General features: G+C 36.5%; 1 protein-coding gene across 3 annotated transcripts in view; it reads right to left on the bottom strand.

The window, feature by feature from the left end:
- RASA2 (RAS p21 protein activator 2) overlaps positions 1 to 17,848 on the bottom strand; it is a 109,204-nt gene that overhangs the window by 49,875 nt on the left and 41,481 nt on the right. For all 3 annotated transcript variants that reach the window (XM_070577575.1, XM_070577574.1, XM_070577577.1), the window contains exon 5: positions 11,278 to 11,354. In XM_070577575.1, coding sequence (XP_070433676.1) covers positions 11,278 to 11,354 — 77 coding nt within the window. The remainder of the gene's footprint in view (positions 1 to 11,277; positions 11,355 to 17,848) is intronic.

Below are 17,848 nucleotides of genomic sequence, written 5' to 3'. Positions count from 1 at the left end.
CAAAGAGACACTTGGAAAATCCTCAAATATTTGCAAACAAAATAACTTACTTCTAAATAATCCATGGGTCAAAGAATAAAACAAAAGAACTATTTTGAACTGAATGAAAATGAAAACTCAGCATATCAAAATTTGTGAGATGCAGCTAAACTAGTACTTAGAAGAAAATGGATATCACTATACACCTACATGTGGAAAGAAGAAAGATTCCAATCGCTGACCTCAGTCTCCATCATAAGAAACTTAAAAATGAAGAGCAGACTAAACCCAAAGTAAACAGAAATAATACAGAGTGGAAATCAATAAAATAGAAACCAAAAATATATATAACAATCAATGAAATCAAAAGCTGTTTCTTTAGGAAGGTTGTTAAAATTGATAAAGATCTAGCTAGACTGAGTAGGAAAAAAAGAGTGAAGATATTATTTACCAATATTAGGAATGAGCAGCATGGCATCACTATAAAGTCTACAGATAACAGATAAAAAGAAATAATGTGAACAACTTTATGCCAAAGAATTGGACAATTCAGATTAAACATTCAAATTCCTTGAAAGATACACGTTATCAAAGATTACTAAAAAAAACAATCTAAGCTATAAAACCATTAAAGAAACTGAATTCCTCGTTAAAAAAATCTTCCCATCAACAAACAAAACCAAACACTTCAGGCCGAGATGCCTTCACTGGTGAATTCTTACACTAATCATGTAAAAAATAAATTATATCAATTCTATTATGCTAAGCGAGATAAGCCAGACTGAGAAAGACAAACACCATATGATTTCACTCATATGCGGAATATAAACAAGTACTGGGACAAAGAAAACAGTTCAATGGTTACCAGGGGGAGGCGGGGGGTGGGGGGGGGGACTGGGGGTGAAGGGGAGCACTTATGTGCTGACAGTCAAGAAATAATGTACAACTGAAATCTCACATTGATGTAAACTATTATGAACTCAATAAAAAAATAAAAATAAATTATATCAATTCTATAAAAACTCAGAAAACTGAACAGGAGAGAATACTCCTCAATTCATTCAATGAGGCCATTATTACCCTGATTCTAAAACCAGACAAAGACCTTACAAGAAAAGAAACTACAGACCAACATCTCTCATGAACACAGATGCAAAAATCCTTTCAAAATTTTAGCAAATCAAAGCCTACAATAAATAACAATGATAATACCACATGACCAAGTGGAAGGTTGTCCTAGAAACGAAAGGTTGGTTTAAGACTCAAAAATCAACCAACAAAATTCACCATATTAACAGACAAAAACAGAAAAAGCATAAGATCATTTGAATATCCATCCCTGATAAAAATTCTCAGCAAACTAGGAACAGAGGGGGAACTTTCTCACCCTAATACAGGACAGCTAACATTATACTTAATGGTAAAGAACTGAATGCTTTCCCTCTAGGAAAAGGAATAAGTCAAGGATGTTTGCTCTCACACTTCTATTCAACATCATACTGGAGGTTCTAGCCAGTGCAATAAGGCAAGAAATAGGAACATAAGGTGTCCAGACTGAAAAGGAAGAAATAAAACTGTCTATTCACAGAGGACACAATTGCTCATGTAGAAAATCCTATGGAGTCTACAAAAAAGCTAGTAGAACTAAAAAGTGAGTGTAACAAGGTTGCAGGATTCAAAAAGATATTTTTTAAATTTTTATATGCTAGCAACAACCAACCGTATTTTCAACTTGTCTCTTCTCTCTCTTTCTCCTGAGGTCTGTTCCCTCAGTCTGTTTCTCTAATATAAAAATCACTGCCTAGACCTCATGTTACCCTGTACCTATCTAATTTTTCTGTTTCTCTCTCCAAATTTCTTGACCTCCCATTCACTCCTCACCCTATTGAAATCTACACTTTTTATACATTTGTCATTCCATGGAAACTCTCCTCGCTGAGGTCCCCTCAGTGCCAAATGCTATCCATATTTTTCAGGACTCTTCTTATGACTTCTTGGCTGCATGCAATACCTCTGATCACTCTCTCCTTGAAATTCTTTTTTCTCTGGGTTTCCTTGGCCCTCATTCTCCTAATTTTCCTCATATCACCTGTTTGTCTACTTCAAGATTTCCTCACATGCTAGTCTATCTCTATTGCTGGATCTGTTCTCAGTCAACTTCTTTCTTTACACTATATAACCTCCCTCTAAGCCTATTTCTATCTAACATATCTATTCTTAGGGCCACAACCAACATCAGCTTTACATTTCTATATGAGATCTCACCACAGAGTTTAAGATTTATATATCCAAATATCTGATGGAAATCCCTACCTAGATGTTCAAGGGCAGCTAAAACTCAACTAATTACCATCTCTTATTAAAGTAGCTCCTCCTCCAGTATTTTCTCTCTGCTGTAAACACCATCTACCCAGTAACACAATTTGGAAATCTAGGAGCCACACATAAATTCCTTTTTCTTCCTTACTTTCTCTGTCTAATCAATCAGTAAGTTTTGGTGAGTCTATTCTTTAAGTATTTCTTCATCCGTCCTCTTTTCTCATGTCTACAACTAGTGCTCTGGCGCAGAACCCATCATCTCTCCCTTGGAGCACCCTAACACCCTTCAAATTCATCTATCAGTTTCTTTTTTTTTCTTTCTTTCTTTCTTTTTCTTGAGGTAGATTAGCCCTGAGCTAACATCTGTTGCCAACCCTCCTCTTTTTGCTGAGGAAGACTGGCCCTGAGCTAACATCCGTGCCCATCTTCCTCCACTTTATATGTGGGACACCTACCACAGCATGGCTTGCCAAGCAGTGCCATGTCTGCACCTGGGACCCAAACCGTCAAACCCCGGGCCGCCAAAGTGGAACATGCACACTTAACCACTGTACCGCCAGGCCGGCCCCCATCTATCAGTTTCTATGCTTACTGCTGTCACAAATCTGATCTTTCTAAAATGTAAATTTGTCCATATTATTCTATTGTCTAAAATGTTCCAAGAGTTCCATAAGCTCATATAATATGTTTCATAAATTCATATGGTAAAGCCTCTAGGATATAGCTCCAGCCTATTTCACCAATTTCTGACTAATCTTTCACTCAAGCTTCATATACTATGAAACATCAAACTACTTTTAATTATACACACACATACACACACATACACACAAACACATACTCACCAAGCTGTTTCTTGCCTCCATACTTTTTTTCTAGGCTAGCTACTTTCTATTTATCCTTTAAGAAGACAAATGTTACCTTCTTTCTTCATTTAGTTGTTTCAAAGATTAATTTAGAGCCTATTAAGTGCCAGGCACTAGGATAATGAGGTGAATAAGACAAACATGGTCCCTGCCCTCATGCAACTTAAGAGTCTAATTTAGGAAAAGGTGACAAGCAATAAAGAAAAAATAATAAATAGAAATAGTGGTAAGTACTGTGAAGGAATAAGAACAAGGTGCCCTATTTTAGAATAAGTGATACTTCAGCTGCAACTTGAAGAATGAGAAGGAACTAGCTAGAAGAAGAATGGGAATAAGAACATTCCAGGTAAAAGGAGAAGCAGATGTAGATCTCTGAACTGAGTTTGTCATATTGGAGGAATTGAAAGAAGGCCAGTGGGCATGTGAACAAGAGGAAGTATGCCACAAGATGAAATCAAAGAGGCTGCAGGGTCAGAACAGGCTGGATCTTGTGGGTCAAGATAAGGGGCTTCGATTTTATTCTAAATGCAATTAGAAATCACTAAGTGTTTGAGAAGCAGAATGACATGATCTAACTCATGTTGTAAAAGGTTGCTCTGGCTGCTACAAGAGATTGAAGAGTGGAAGACAAGCTAAGAGACTACTGAAACAGTCAAAGTAAGAGATGGTTGGTGGTTTGAAGGAGATGTCAGTAGATATGAAAAATCAGAAAATCCAAGAAATATTTTATAGAATCAATAAGAAATGGATCCAATGTGTGGAGAGAGAGAGGAGAAAAGATAAAAAAATGACTCCCAGATTTCCAGCTTGAGCAATTAGGTGGATGGTAACACCATCTGGTAAGGCTGTGGGGAGGAGCTGGACAGACATGAGAATCAATACTTCTGTTTTAAACGTGTTAAATTTGCAATGTTGTGATACATCCAAGTGGTGTTTCCCAAAAGGCAGGTGGTCATATGAGCCTGCAGCTCAGAAAAAGACCTGGGTTGAAAGTACAAGGTGTAGACAATTTTAACTTTTCATTTTGAAATAATTTCTAAGTTTTAAAAGGTTGTAAAAATAATATATAGAGCTCTTGTATACCCATTATCCAATGTTAACATTCTGTGTAACCAGGTAAAATTATAGAAACAGGAAACTAACATTGATACAATGTTAGTTGGTATTAACTAATCTATAGTAACCTTACTCAAATTTCACCAATGTCCTTTTTCTGTCCAGGATGCAATACAGGATCTCATACTGCATTTAGTGGTCATGTCTTCTAGTCTCCTCCACCTGAGAACAGGTCCTTAGTTTTCCTTCTTTGCCCCATGATCTTGCCAGTACTAACTAGTTATTTTGTAGAATATTACTTAAATAAACTTGTCGGATGTTTGGTCATGATTAGATTGAGGTTTGCATCTTAGTGTCCTCCTCAACACATCATACCATGTCTCATAAGGGGTGATATTAACTTTGGTCACTCAGTTAAGGTGGTTTCTATCAGATATCTGATGGGGAGATTCTTTGAGACTACGCAAATATGTTGTTTGTTATCATATTTAGGCCCATTTACTTAGCATCCATACATGATTTGTCCCTGCACTAATTATTACTGCAGTGTTTTCCAATGGCGATTTTTTTTTAAAAAGAACCTTCCTGTTTAATTATTTATTTACTTATTTTTAAAGATTGGTACCTGAGCTAACATCTGTTGCCAATCTTTCTTTTCTTCTTCTTCTCCCCAAAGCCCCCCAGTACATAGTTGTATATTGTTGCTGTAGGTCCTTCTGGTTGTGCTATATGGGACACCGTCTCAGCATGGCTTGATAAGCGATGCCATGTCTATGCCCAGAATCTGAACCAGCAAAACCATGGGCCACCAAAGTTGAGTGTGCGAACTTAACCACTTGGCTGCAGAGCCGGCTCCCAATGGTGATTTTATATTTCTATCATTTGTCCTACCTTCATTAATTAGAATTCAACTATAAGGAAAAGCAGTCCTTTCTCCTCTATGTATTTATTTGTTTGTTTATTTATATCAGCATTGGCTCATGGATATTTACTTTATCCTACAGGTTTTAACTCATCATTATCATTATTTATTTTGATGCTCAAACTGTCCCAGATTTGTCATTTGAAACTCTTTCAAGTTGGCTTCAATGTCCTTTCTACATGCCCTCATTATTTTTTAATGATCTGGGTTCATCTTGTATTTTCCTTGCACAAGCCCTTAAATGAACCACTGCTAAAAAGGAGTCCAAGTCCATTTTATTGGAGCAGCTCTATCTAATACTGTAGTCATTAGCCACATGTAGTTAGTTAAAATTAAATTAATTAAAACTAGACAAAATTAAAAATTCAGTTCTTTAGTCACACTAACCATATTTCACGTTTTCAATAGCAGTTATGGCTAGTGGCTACCAATATCCATTAGACAATTTTACTTTGAGAAGTCTGCCTTCAAATGAGAGTGGAGAAATGGGGACAACAGCTACAGAAAAGATGAGGTTTAGGCAGGCATGCTATTTAGGATGGGAGAACCCAGAACATGTTTACACATTGATGAGAACGATCTAAAAGAGAGGATAAAGTGATGGAAGAGAAGGGATAACTGAAGGAGTAAAGTCCTTGAGTAGGGGAAACAGAAGGATTCTAGAGCTCAGATGGAAGAATTCACCCCAAGAAGAGATGGGGAACCTCCTCTACAGTAACATAAGGACAAGAAGATGGATGCCAACACAGGTTTGCACATTTGGATTCATGAAGATGTGACCAATTTCCAGTCTGTAGTGATGGAGAATCTCACTGGTGTATTAAGAGAAACACAGTGAAACTCCAGGGCAGTTATAAGTACGAATGATCACGAATTTAAAGTAAAATCACTCTGACTGTGTGACTTTCTCCAGCAATATTCAGGCACAGATTGGACACAGAGTGAGAGGTTGAGTTCATTCATATTCGGGTTGCTCCAGATAAATAAGAGGGATGAAGAGAAGAGCAGGGGAGTTCAGGAATCTGCAAGAAAATGATTATAGTGACAGATTATGGAAAAAGACCTAGAGGGAAGTAAAAATAGGAGCAGGTAAGAATGCAGTGAAGATCAATGGATGGAGGTCTTTCTAAAGTTCAAGAAGTGTTGCAGTAGGAAGCTTCCAGGTCTGAAGGATAACAGCAACTGGATATGAACCTTTCCAGACATTACCCCCCAAAAGTGTAAGTTCAGCAAGGATAACAAAGAAAACAAAACATGAAACCATGCCTTCAGCATTACTACAAAACAGAATACTACAAACTCCAAAATATCTCCAAAGTTGAGAAATCCACAATAAATTCCACAAAGCCACTACAGAAGCTCTGTTGCTGCAAGTCAGTGAGTATGGACAGCGGAGTTTTAAGCGAAAAGAAGAGAAAGAAAAAAAGAATATAGACTAACGTTATGTCCACATAAAGACCTGTTTGTGAACATCTATAGCAGCTTCCTTTGTAATAGCCTCAACCGGAACAACATCGAGCCATGCTGTGGCAGACACCTTACATATAAAGTAGAGGAAGACGGACATAACTCAGGGCCAATCTTCCTCAGCAAAAACGGAGGATTGGTGGCAGATGTTAGCTCAGGGATAATCTTCCTCTAAATAAATAAATAAATAAATAAAATAAAGAAATGAACTGGTTTCCAGTTATAGGACAAGATGAAGTAGATGCATGCCTCCCTATTCCTCCCACTAAGTATAGCTAAAAATCCTGGACATTATATACATAATAAACATAAGAAAACTCTGAAAGGTAAACAGAAGGCAAACCAATTACAGACCCTGGGACCCAAAGAAAGACGGCAGTGAATTCCCTGGGCTTTCTTTTTACTTTATATATCCCAGACTGGGTGCTAGAGAAGCCATCAACCTGGAAACACCAATGGTCATAGACAAAAAATGCCCTAAGAAAAAAACAGCTCTCTCTAGCCAAAGGACCAGAAAATGGGCAGCTTAGCAAGACAGAAACCCTTTTTAGACAATAACCAACTATTCCAATCAAACACCATGAAAAACACCATGGCTCCACCCTCGCCCCCATCAACAAAGGCCAAAGGTCAAGGAGAGAGCCTTGAAGTCCACCTTTGACAGACTGTAATGAGCCCCTTCCCCCCAAGGTGTCAGTAGAGACCACATCGAGAGCCTGGATTTCCATCCCCACCTAGCAGCAATGAGGCTCTCCTCCTTCTCCACACCAGAGTGGTGTCAGAGAAGGCTGAGTAGGAAGGCAAGACTTCATCACCTTCCAGAGGTAACTAACTCCTCCCAACCATTGTGTCAGTTGAGGCCACATGGAGCAGTAATGAGGCACTCCTCCCTCATCCCAGCTAGAATGGTCACAGGAGAGGACCAGTGGGGAATCAGAACTCCCATTCTTATTCAGCAGTAACAAGGAACTCTTCTTACTCCTCCCCCAAGGATGTCAACAGAAGTTAAGTCAGGAATCTGGATTCTACCTCTACCTGACAGTAATAAATAGGCACTCCTCTTCTCCCAGCAGCAAATGTCAGAGAAGTCTAGCTAAAACAGAAGATTTAAACAAGATCCAGAGTCTCACAACATAATACCCAAAAAGTTTAGGATACAATTGAAAACAACTTATCACACTAAGAAAAACAGACAATATTCAACTTAGATGAGAAAAGACAATCAGCAGATGCCAACACTGAGATGATGTGGATGTTGGAATTATCCTATAAGGATGTGAAAGCAGCCATCTTAAAAATGATTCAGGGGCCGACCCCATGGCCGAGGGGTTAAGTTCGTGTGCTCCGCCTTCAGCAGTCCAGGGTATCACTGGTTCAGATCCTGGGTGTGGACATGGCACCTCTTGTCAGGCCACGTTGAGGTGGTGTCCCACACGCCACAACTAGGAGGACCCACAACTAAAAATATACAACTATGTATGGGCGGGATTGGGGGAGGAAAGGCAGGGGGGAAGAAAAAGAAGATTGGCAACGGTTGTTAGCTCAGGTGCCAATCATTAAAAAAAAAAGATCTAATGAGCACTTATGAACACATTTGAAATAAGTGGGAAAAAAAAAAAGAAAGTTTCACCAAAAAAATAGAAAGTCTCACCAAAGAAATAAAAGATATAAAGAAGAACCAAATGGAAACTTCAGAACTTAAAAATACAGTAACCAAAATAAAAAACCTAATAGATGGGCTCCATAGCAGAATGGAGAGGACAAAGGAAAGAATAAGTGAGCTTAAAGATAGAATAGAAATTACCCAGTATGAACAACAGAGGGAAAATAGACTGGAATAAAAAAGAGCAGAGCCTCAGAGACTATACCAAAAGATCTAACATTCATGCCATTGGAGTCCCAGAAGGAGAGGAGAAAGATGGCAGGGCTGATAAAGTATTAGAAAAATAATAGCTGAAAATTTCCCAGATTTGACAAGACATAAACATACAGACTCAAGAAGCTGAGCAAACACCAAACAGGATAAACCAAAGAAATCTACGCCAAGATACATCATGGGTCAAACTAAAACAGACAGAAGACTAAAGACAAAGAAAAAATCTTGAAACCAGCCAGGGGGAAACAGTACATTGCCTACATGGGAAAAACAGTTTGAATGACAGTGGATTTCTCACCAAAAACCATGGAGGCCAAAGGAAGTGGTACATTTTTCATATGCTGAGGAAAAAGAACTGTTAACCAAGAATTCTATATCCAGTGAAAATATCCTTCAGAAATGAAGCACGAAATCAAGACATTCTCAGATGAAGGAAAACTAAGAGAATGCATCACCAGTAGACCTATCCTAAAAGAATGGTAAGAGGAAATTCTCTAAACATGAAGATAGTGATAAAAGAAGAAATCCTGAAACAATAAGAAGGAAAAAAGAACACAGAAAGAGCAAAATAATGGGTAAATACAATAGACTTAGACTTGCCTTATTTTCTAACCTAAGTTGTGTTAGATGGCTGAAGCAAAAATTATTAACACTGTTTGATGTGGTTCTCAATGTATGTAGAGGAAATATTTAAGATAATTATATTACAAATGGTGGAGGGTAAAGAGATTTAAAAGGTAAGGTTTCCATACTTTATTTAACTGGTAAAATGTCAACACCCATAAATTACAATAAGTTATACATGCACAGTACAACCACTAAAAAAATTATACCCACAGGAAAAAGAGAAAATAGAAGGACTAGACAACAAAAAATAAAATGGCAGATTTAACCCAAAAATGTCAATAATTACATTAAAAGTAAATGATATAAATTCACTAAATAAAAGACAGAGATTGGCAGAGTAGATTAAAAAAGTGCCCCAATTATATTCTGTCTACAGGAAACTATACACAACAATTGGGTGGATTTGATTGAAAAAAGCTGATCTCAAAAGGTCACATACTATAAGGACAATGGTTATGACAAGAAATAAATGAAATAATACCTAAAAAAGGATGAACTATTGATATATGCAACGATATGGATGAATCTCAAAAACATCACGCTAAGTGAAAGAAGCCAGACACAAAAGACTACATATTACATGACTCTGTTCATATGGCATTTTGGAAAAGGCAAAACTATAGGGACAGAAATCAGATCACAGATGCCTGGAGCTGGGTGTAGGGAGAGGAGATTGAACACATCTCTGAGTAATGCCCTTTGGTATAGTTTTGACTTTTAAAATCATGTTAATATTCTACATATTCAAAAAATAGAAGTAAACCAACAAGGATGGGGGAAAACAACATTAAAGTGAATGGAAACAAACCAAACCAATCCAACTAATTGTACTTCAAAGGTATATCATAACCAAACTAAGCAGGGGAGAGAATAGTGGAAGAGAACTAATCCAAGTATTTTCACCATATGTTTTCAGTCTGGGGGGAAAAAGCTGCAAATAAATCTTGAACTATTTTTAGTAGGTAAATCCAAAGTGAGGAACATCAAAAAAATAACTCGCCTGTATTCTGCAAAGATCTCAATACCATGAAGGACAAAGAAAAGCTAAAAACTATTATAGGTTAAGGAAATTAAAGAGACAAGACAACTAAATGTAATACATGATCTTGGACTGAATCCTTTCTTGGAGAGAAAAAAATATTTTAAAGGACATTATTAGGACAATTGACAAAAGTAAAATATAATAGCTGTTGATTAAAGTATTGAAAAATAACTATAGATTATACTTTTATTATAATAATGCTAAAGGAAACAGACACTGATATATTAAGGGTCATGAAATATGCAACCTTCTTTAAAAAGAGTTCAGAAAAAATTAAGCAAATAATATTACATATAGTAAATATATACATATTTATATAGAAACAGAATGTCTCAAAGGACCTGGAGTGTCCATAATTAGAAGAATAAATTACAGTCTGAGCAGCAACAGAAGTGTAACATCTACCCTACTCCCTGGCTTGAAGGTATGTGGGTATGGTAGAAAACAGCCTCTGATTGAGAAGGCAGTAGAGGAAACAGTACCTTAGGGGATAATCAGATATCAGTTAAGATAAAGATAGAGAAAACATTCCAAAGAAGATAGGACATCCAGTTGTTTGTTGATTACACAGAGGAAGGGTTTTGTGTGGGAGGGAAGAGGTAGGAGATTGTGCCAGAACAGATTTCCAGAGCAGTTAGAAGATTAGAGTCTGGGTGATAAAAAATGACTTAGGGCAAGAGAAGTAAAAGGAATTCAAAGTAAGTGAGAATCAATATTGGTAATCTCAAGGTAGGCATTTAGTTTTAGTCCCAAGGTCACTACTGCTCTGCTCTGTGGTATCAGAGTTTCCAGAGGATCTCCACACTAGGAAGCCTTTCCAACTCCCTTCTGCCACATAGGTAGACACGCTTGTCTGTGATCCTATAACACCCTATTGCCTATGTCTATCATTTAACCCACATTCAATAAATGCTTGTTGAATGAATTAATGACTCATCATAACCTGAGGAGACAAGATACAAGAAAACAAATTGGAAATCAATTTAACAAAGGAACAGCATGGCCGAGTTCCATTTCTTAAAAAGGTTTCTGAAGTATTTAAAACAAGGAGTTGGCTTAAGAGTCAAAGAATATAAAATGGAGAATTATTTCTAGTTGATTTTGGTAAGAGAAATATGCTTACTGTACGACAAGCTGCTGGCAAACAGTTCCATTCTCTGTTATCAGTTCATTCAGTTTTAATTCAAGGTGAACTTTACCCTATAATGACAAAAAAAAATTAAAAACTGAGTAGTCTGTTTTACTACAAAATATTAATTAAAGGTATGTACTTTTTAAAAGGTTAACCACAATATTTAGTTATCCACTAACTAAATATTGGTGATCCCTAGCACATGGCTTTGCCTACACTAAGTACTTGTAAAAAGACTAACAACCAACAATGTAGATCAAAATTCTGAAAGATAAGAAGCAGTTAAATGTTTATATCAAACATGGTATTCAAATCTAAGAATTTTATGCCAAGTTCAACAAATATTTATGTATCTTAATTATCATGGATTAAAAAGAAAGATAAGATTTATGTTTTAGGAAATTTTGAAATAAAAGTAAATTATAAAATGTAGAAAGTTTTTTCCAGAAAAGATAAACCATCATTAACAGAGAAATCACAGAATTCTAAAACAATAAAACTAAAACTAAATTAAAGCTAGTAAGATTCAAGTTATCAACACTTTTCTCAAATAATAAAGATTATGGAATGGAATATCTACTATATCTTAGAAGGCACTGTGGGAGTGGGTAGGAATCCACAGAGGTATAAGACACAGTCCCTGCTTATAATGATAATCTAGTTGGGGAGACAATAAACAAAAGATAACAATATATTGCTAAGAGCATTGATAAAGAAATGGGATACTGGGGACCAGCCCCACAGCGGAGTGGTTAAAGTTCCACAGGCTCCACTTGGGCAGCCTGGGGTTCACCGGTTCAGATCCTGGGTGTGGACCTACTCCGCTCAACAGCCATGCTGTGGAGGCATCCTACATACAAAAAAGAGGGGGAGTCTGGCACAGATGTTAGGTCAGGGCAAATCTTCCTCACACATACAAAAAAATAAAATAAAATGAAATAGGATACTGAAAATCAGAGTATTTCTTAAACAGCCATTAATAAATGGATTTTTAAAAAAATTCAGTAGTATAAGTTTAAAGCAAACTACAAACTTCTCAGGAAACAAAGCCTTCGGAAAAATATAATCTAGAGTTTGATATTTCTACCCTTGCAATGGTGACAAGCAATTCTAAACCAGGTATGACCATTTTAAACCAGTTAAGAATCAGTGCTGGATCACCTCCACCCAGCTGCCAGAGTGTCAAGTGTTGATTTCAGAGGTGTGATGTCTAGGGAATGATGACACCAGTAATTTCATCAGAGGCAGGAAAGTTCATTATATAGTCACTGCTCCTCTTTGGAACGACTTCCTTTCAAACATTATTTCACAGAAATCTAACCTGAACGAGTCTCACTATTTTATTGGGGATTTGTTATACAAGTGAATCTGAGGTCCACTAACTACAAAGCTCAGGGTTAGATGCATAGTAACTGATAAGCAATAAACATTGATGGATCTCAACACAAAGTCTGCAGGAGAAAGCTAAGCTCTAAAGAAACAGGCATCAGTAGTAGTAAAATTAGCAGTTAGGTGGAACTGGAACTAAATTAAGCAAATCTTCCACTAAAAATCCAGGCACAAATATTTATAAAATCATATATAATTTATAAAATAGGTCTTTTGTTAGTCCTGCATTTAATATTCACAACCCCTGTTATGCAAGAGTGCCCCTGAAGGTCCATGATATGTAGTAATTTGTAATATGACTCAACTAGAATATTGAATGTTTGCTATCATGCCAGCATGTGTGTGCCACTTGGCTAGTGAGTGAGCCTAGATAACTGCACCAACATTTGCATCTCAAAGCAGTTTTACTATTTTAACACGTATGCATTTTATAGTAGAAATTGTATGCTAACAAGGCACTCCCAACGGTCTCCCAGGAAATGTCTAGGATCTACTCTATTTCTAAAACAATAACTGTTAGAGTAGAAAAAAAGTATAATTTCATTCACAACTAAAAATCATAGCATGTATCAAGTCGAGCCTAGAAATAAAAAGATATTTAATGGGATTCTACTAAGAATCATTATCATTGAGTCAGAGCCTACCTAACATGCTCATTACTCCCACTAGCTGTTAAACAGAGTATTCCTTTGGTATTAATCAACAGTAACATAACTGTCTATTAACTTGATCAAGAAAAGAATGAGGATGGAACAGGTAGACATGAGATACATACTATTAGGGTGGAACACTAAAATTAAAAAGCATTATGAGTTAAATTAAGAAAATTATAATTTCTAAACCGTAAAACCCTACCTTACTGTATACTTTAACATGGAAATATGTACATGATAAAGAAACAAGAAACAAGTTACAAAATAGGGTGTATAATATGTTAATTTCTAAAAGTAAAATAAAGAGACACTATATATATAATTACTACAAGGCCATCTACCAAAACATTGATAGAAGTTATCTTTGGTTGGTAGGGTTTCAGATTTTTTTCTTTCTGCTCATCTAGATTTTTGAAGTTTCTACTACCAAAGTGTGCTGCTTTTTAGCAAAGAAAAACGAACAAAAGTTTTAAAAATTATTTAAAGCTGCTCTTCAGTGTTAGAAACCCAAATCTGTGAACATTTTAGCAAAATGATTTTGTATTCTTGACTACATTCGTACAAAAGTCATTTTACCTACATCTGTCATTTTATAGATTTGGATTGTAGCATACCAAGTTTTTTGGGGTTTTTTTGGAGAGAGCAGTTAAAAGTACAGCAAAACTTTTCCTAGTCTCCCTGATGACATGGATAGTGGCTAAGGATAGCCATATGATACAGTTCTGGGCAATGAGATGTAAAGAGAAGTTGCTGATGGGGCATCTCAAGAAGCTTGTTGAAAGGGACTCTGTAACTTCAGCAGTTGTCTGAGAGGCTTGAGAAGTTTAATCAAAGCATTCCACAGCCTCATGATGCTGGGCAGATAAAAACTGAAGTCCAGGGCCCTTGAAGGTAGACTGGCCCTGGTAAACACCCAGGCTTTCTGTTGGAATCTCTGAAGGACCATGCCTGAGGAGGGTGAAGCCCAGAGACCAACCTTTACAAAGACTCACACTGGGCCTGGCCCCATGGCTGAGTGGTTAAAGTTCTGTGCACTCTGCTTTGGCAGCCCAGCTTTTGCACTGTGCTTTGGGTTCAGATCACAAGCACAGACCTACTCCACTCATCAGCCATGCTGTGGAGGCATCCCACACACAAAACAGAGGAAGACTAGCACAGATGTTAGCTCAGGGCCAATCTTCCTCACACACACACACACAAAAACAAAAAGACTGAAACCTAGCCTGGAATCAGCCAAATCCCTAACTGGATTAGGTGATCGGCCTCTAGTCTAGCCACATGCCAAAGGCAAAAGTAAACCTTCTCTGGAGGAAGAAAAAAATACCACCCAGAGCCTCAAATTATCTCTAAAATATTTCATATTTCAATGTCCAGTATGCCATCAAAAATTACAAAGCATGCCAAAAGACAAAACACCAAAAAAAAAAAAAACAAAAACAAAAAATACCAAACCTGGACAAACAGCAGCAGATTGACAAGAGATGCAGAAGTTGGAGTTAACTGACAGAGGTTAAAATAGCTGTTTAAAAATTTTTTTAAGATAGAAAACAAATGAAAAACCCAGAAAATAACTGAAACTATAAAATGAATCAAATTAAAAATGCAAAATTAAGTAATAAAATAACTAAAACGAAGATGTATTTAACAGCAGATTAGCCATAGCCAAAGAGGGCTGGTGAAATGGGAGATAGAATTAGTCAGCAGAAAATATCTACAATGAAGCACAGAGAGGAAAAGAGCATAAGAGACCTATGAGACATAGTAAAATGGTCTATTATCCATGTAACTGGAGTCCCAGAAGAGAGATGGCAAAAAGAATAAGGAAGAAAAGAAAAAATGAAGAGATAATTGCCTGGAATTTTCCAAAACTAAAGACATGAAAGCACAGATTCAAGAACTCCTGGAACACCCAAGTAGTATGAATATAAGAAAACCACATGTAGGCACAGCACAGTAAAACAGCCAAAAACAGAAGATAAGGAGAAAATCCTAAAAGCAACTAGCAAAAAAACAGGGACATTCTCTACAAGGAAGTAACTATAAGACTCTGAGAAGGAACTATGTTTGATGATAAACATGCACAAGTTTTGGTCCACAACTGCTTTCTTATTTTTCAATCTTCTAAGGCAGGTTCAATGACAAATAGTGTATCTTTTATGTATGTCAGAAAATGCTGGACGATCAGTTATCTGGCACTGTATTCTATACTTGTAATTAAAAATAAACCAAATTCTTGGAAAGGTATTATTCAATGTGCATTTCATAAGTACTGACTATGTTACACTGATACATGCAATTATATCATAATTTGTATTAGGCAGCAAATTATTCAGGAACTTATATTACTCTGGTACTGTCTAAAGGTTTAATATTTTATATGCTAACTTTATTTCAATTACTTTTACAAAAATTTCACACAGAAAAATCTGTGGTTATTTTAATTTTATATAATGCATATTCTTGGTACCATATAGAAGATACGTGAATTTTTGCATACAGTTTGGGAAACTCACATGTATTTGGGCAAAATAGAATGCACGCACTTAAAAACCTCTTGAGTTTAAACATTTTTTTTAGTTTTTATCACAAAACACTAAATTCTAATAATCATTCCACATAAAAGAACTCAGTATGTATCAACTGGTGAAATTTTTTCTTCATATGAGAGAAGAAAAAGTCCCAACTTCCCAAACATCTGACAGGTGTTTTTTATATATAGTAATCACCTTTGTAAATCATTTTGGACACAACTACCTGTCAGATGAAGAACAAAATAAAGGTTTTACTTAACATCTCTTATTTATGGATATATTTGTTTTTCTCCTTAAAGAAGTATTTACCATGCTCTAGAACGGCTCATTCCTTTATCTCATGTTTATAAACTTACAGGTGAAGTTTTAAAATTTTTGTTTTTATTTTTACATATATATATATTTTTTTTTTTTTTTTTTTTTTTTTTTTTTGCAGGGAAAGATTCCCTCTGAGCTAACATGTATTGCCAATCTTCTCTTTTTTTTTTCCTCCCCAAAGGCCCAGGGCTTGGTTGTATATCCTAGTTGTAAGTCATTCTAGTTCTTCTATGTGAGCCATTGCCAGAGCATGGTAACTGACAGATGAGCGGTGTGGCTCTACAAGTGGGAAGTGAACCTGGGTCGCTGAAGTGGTGAGCGCCAAACTGTGACCACTAGGCCATCAGGGCTGGCTCCACAAATGAAGTTTTCTTTTGTTTTGTTTTTTGCTGATTCACTCCAAGCTAACATTTGTTGTCAATCTTCCTCTTTTTTTTGTATGTGAGCCGCCACCACAGCATGGCTGCTGATGAGTGATGTAGGCCTGTGCCTGGGAACCAAACCTGGGCTGCCGAAGCAGAGGGTGCTGAACTTAACCACGAGGCCACCGGGGCTGGCCTCAAATGAAGTTCTTTCATAAATCAACCTGCAACAATGAATTATACCTTTACATTCATTATGTCTTAATTGGGCACGTAAAAAAAAAAACTGGTGTATAGTATTAGCTATAATCATTACATTTCTTTAAATAGGTAGAGCAGAGGCCTTATTAAAAAAATTATAAAACAATCAATAACTTATGGCACAATCTAGAAATTCAAGATAAGCTTGTTGGTAAAGACTTATTAACTAAGTAATTACATCAAAAGTGCATGATGGAAGTACATCCGGATTTACTGCTTGTACAAGTTGTGTGAGACAATTTTAATTAATGAGAGCAACAATTTTCCCATATGAGAGATTTGGTTTAATCATTCCCACATAAAGGTATGCTCTTTATCACAGCACCTAAGAAATAAAGAGAGGAAAAATACTTGAAGTTTGTTGTGAGTTCCAGAACCAAATAGCTAACAGCATGGCTGCAGATCACTGAAGCCAAGAGGATTTCTAGGAAGAGGCACCAGTCAATCCATAATAACTTCACTTATGTGGCAAAGAATATGGAGAAAGCACATCAAGTGAAGTAGGATGATAACCAGGACCAGAAACTAAGAAGGAGAATACTTCAAAAAGGACAAAGTAGTCAACGGTACTAAAAGCTGCCAAAAGGCCACATGAGAGGAGGACTGAAAAATGTCCACTCAACTTAATGACACAACGTCATGGGTAACATTAGCGAGAACTGTTTACGCTCTCCCTCTGACCCACTGTGTGGTCTGAAGGCAGATTAGAGTGGGTCGAGAAGAAAATGGTTCAATCCAGAGGGAAAAACTGCAAAACAAAACAAAAAAGTATAGAAAAATGCACTCATGAAATACTACTACTAATATCTTGAATGTCTGAAAAGAAAACTGAAAATAATTAACATTATTAATAGTAATAATAAAGTATCTGGGAAACAATTCAAGGTAAGAGGTTAGAGTTCTTAGCAATTTTTTAACTGTTTTGGTATAAAACCCATCTTATTAGTATTGGGATCTTTTCATTTGAGGGCTGCATGTTACTTCCCTAGAACTTCAGAACTGAAGGGAATCCTATATACCGAAGTTCTCATTTCACAGATGAAGATCC

Source organism: Equus przewalskii, chromosome 15, assembly GCF_037783145.1.
Source record: "Equus przewalskii isolate Varuska chromosome 15, EquPr2, whole genome shotgun sequence".
Taxonomy (NCBI): Eukaryota; Metazoa; Chordata; class Mammalia; order Perissodactyla; family Equidae; genus Equus; species Equus przewalskii.
Note: the sequence above shows the minus strand (reverse complement) of the source record. Positions and strands in the feature narration are given on the sequence as shown.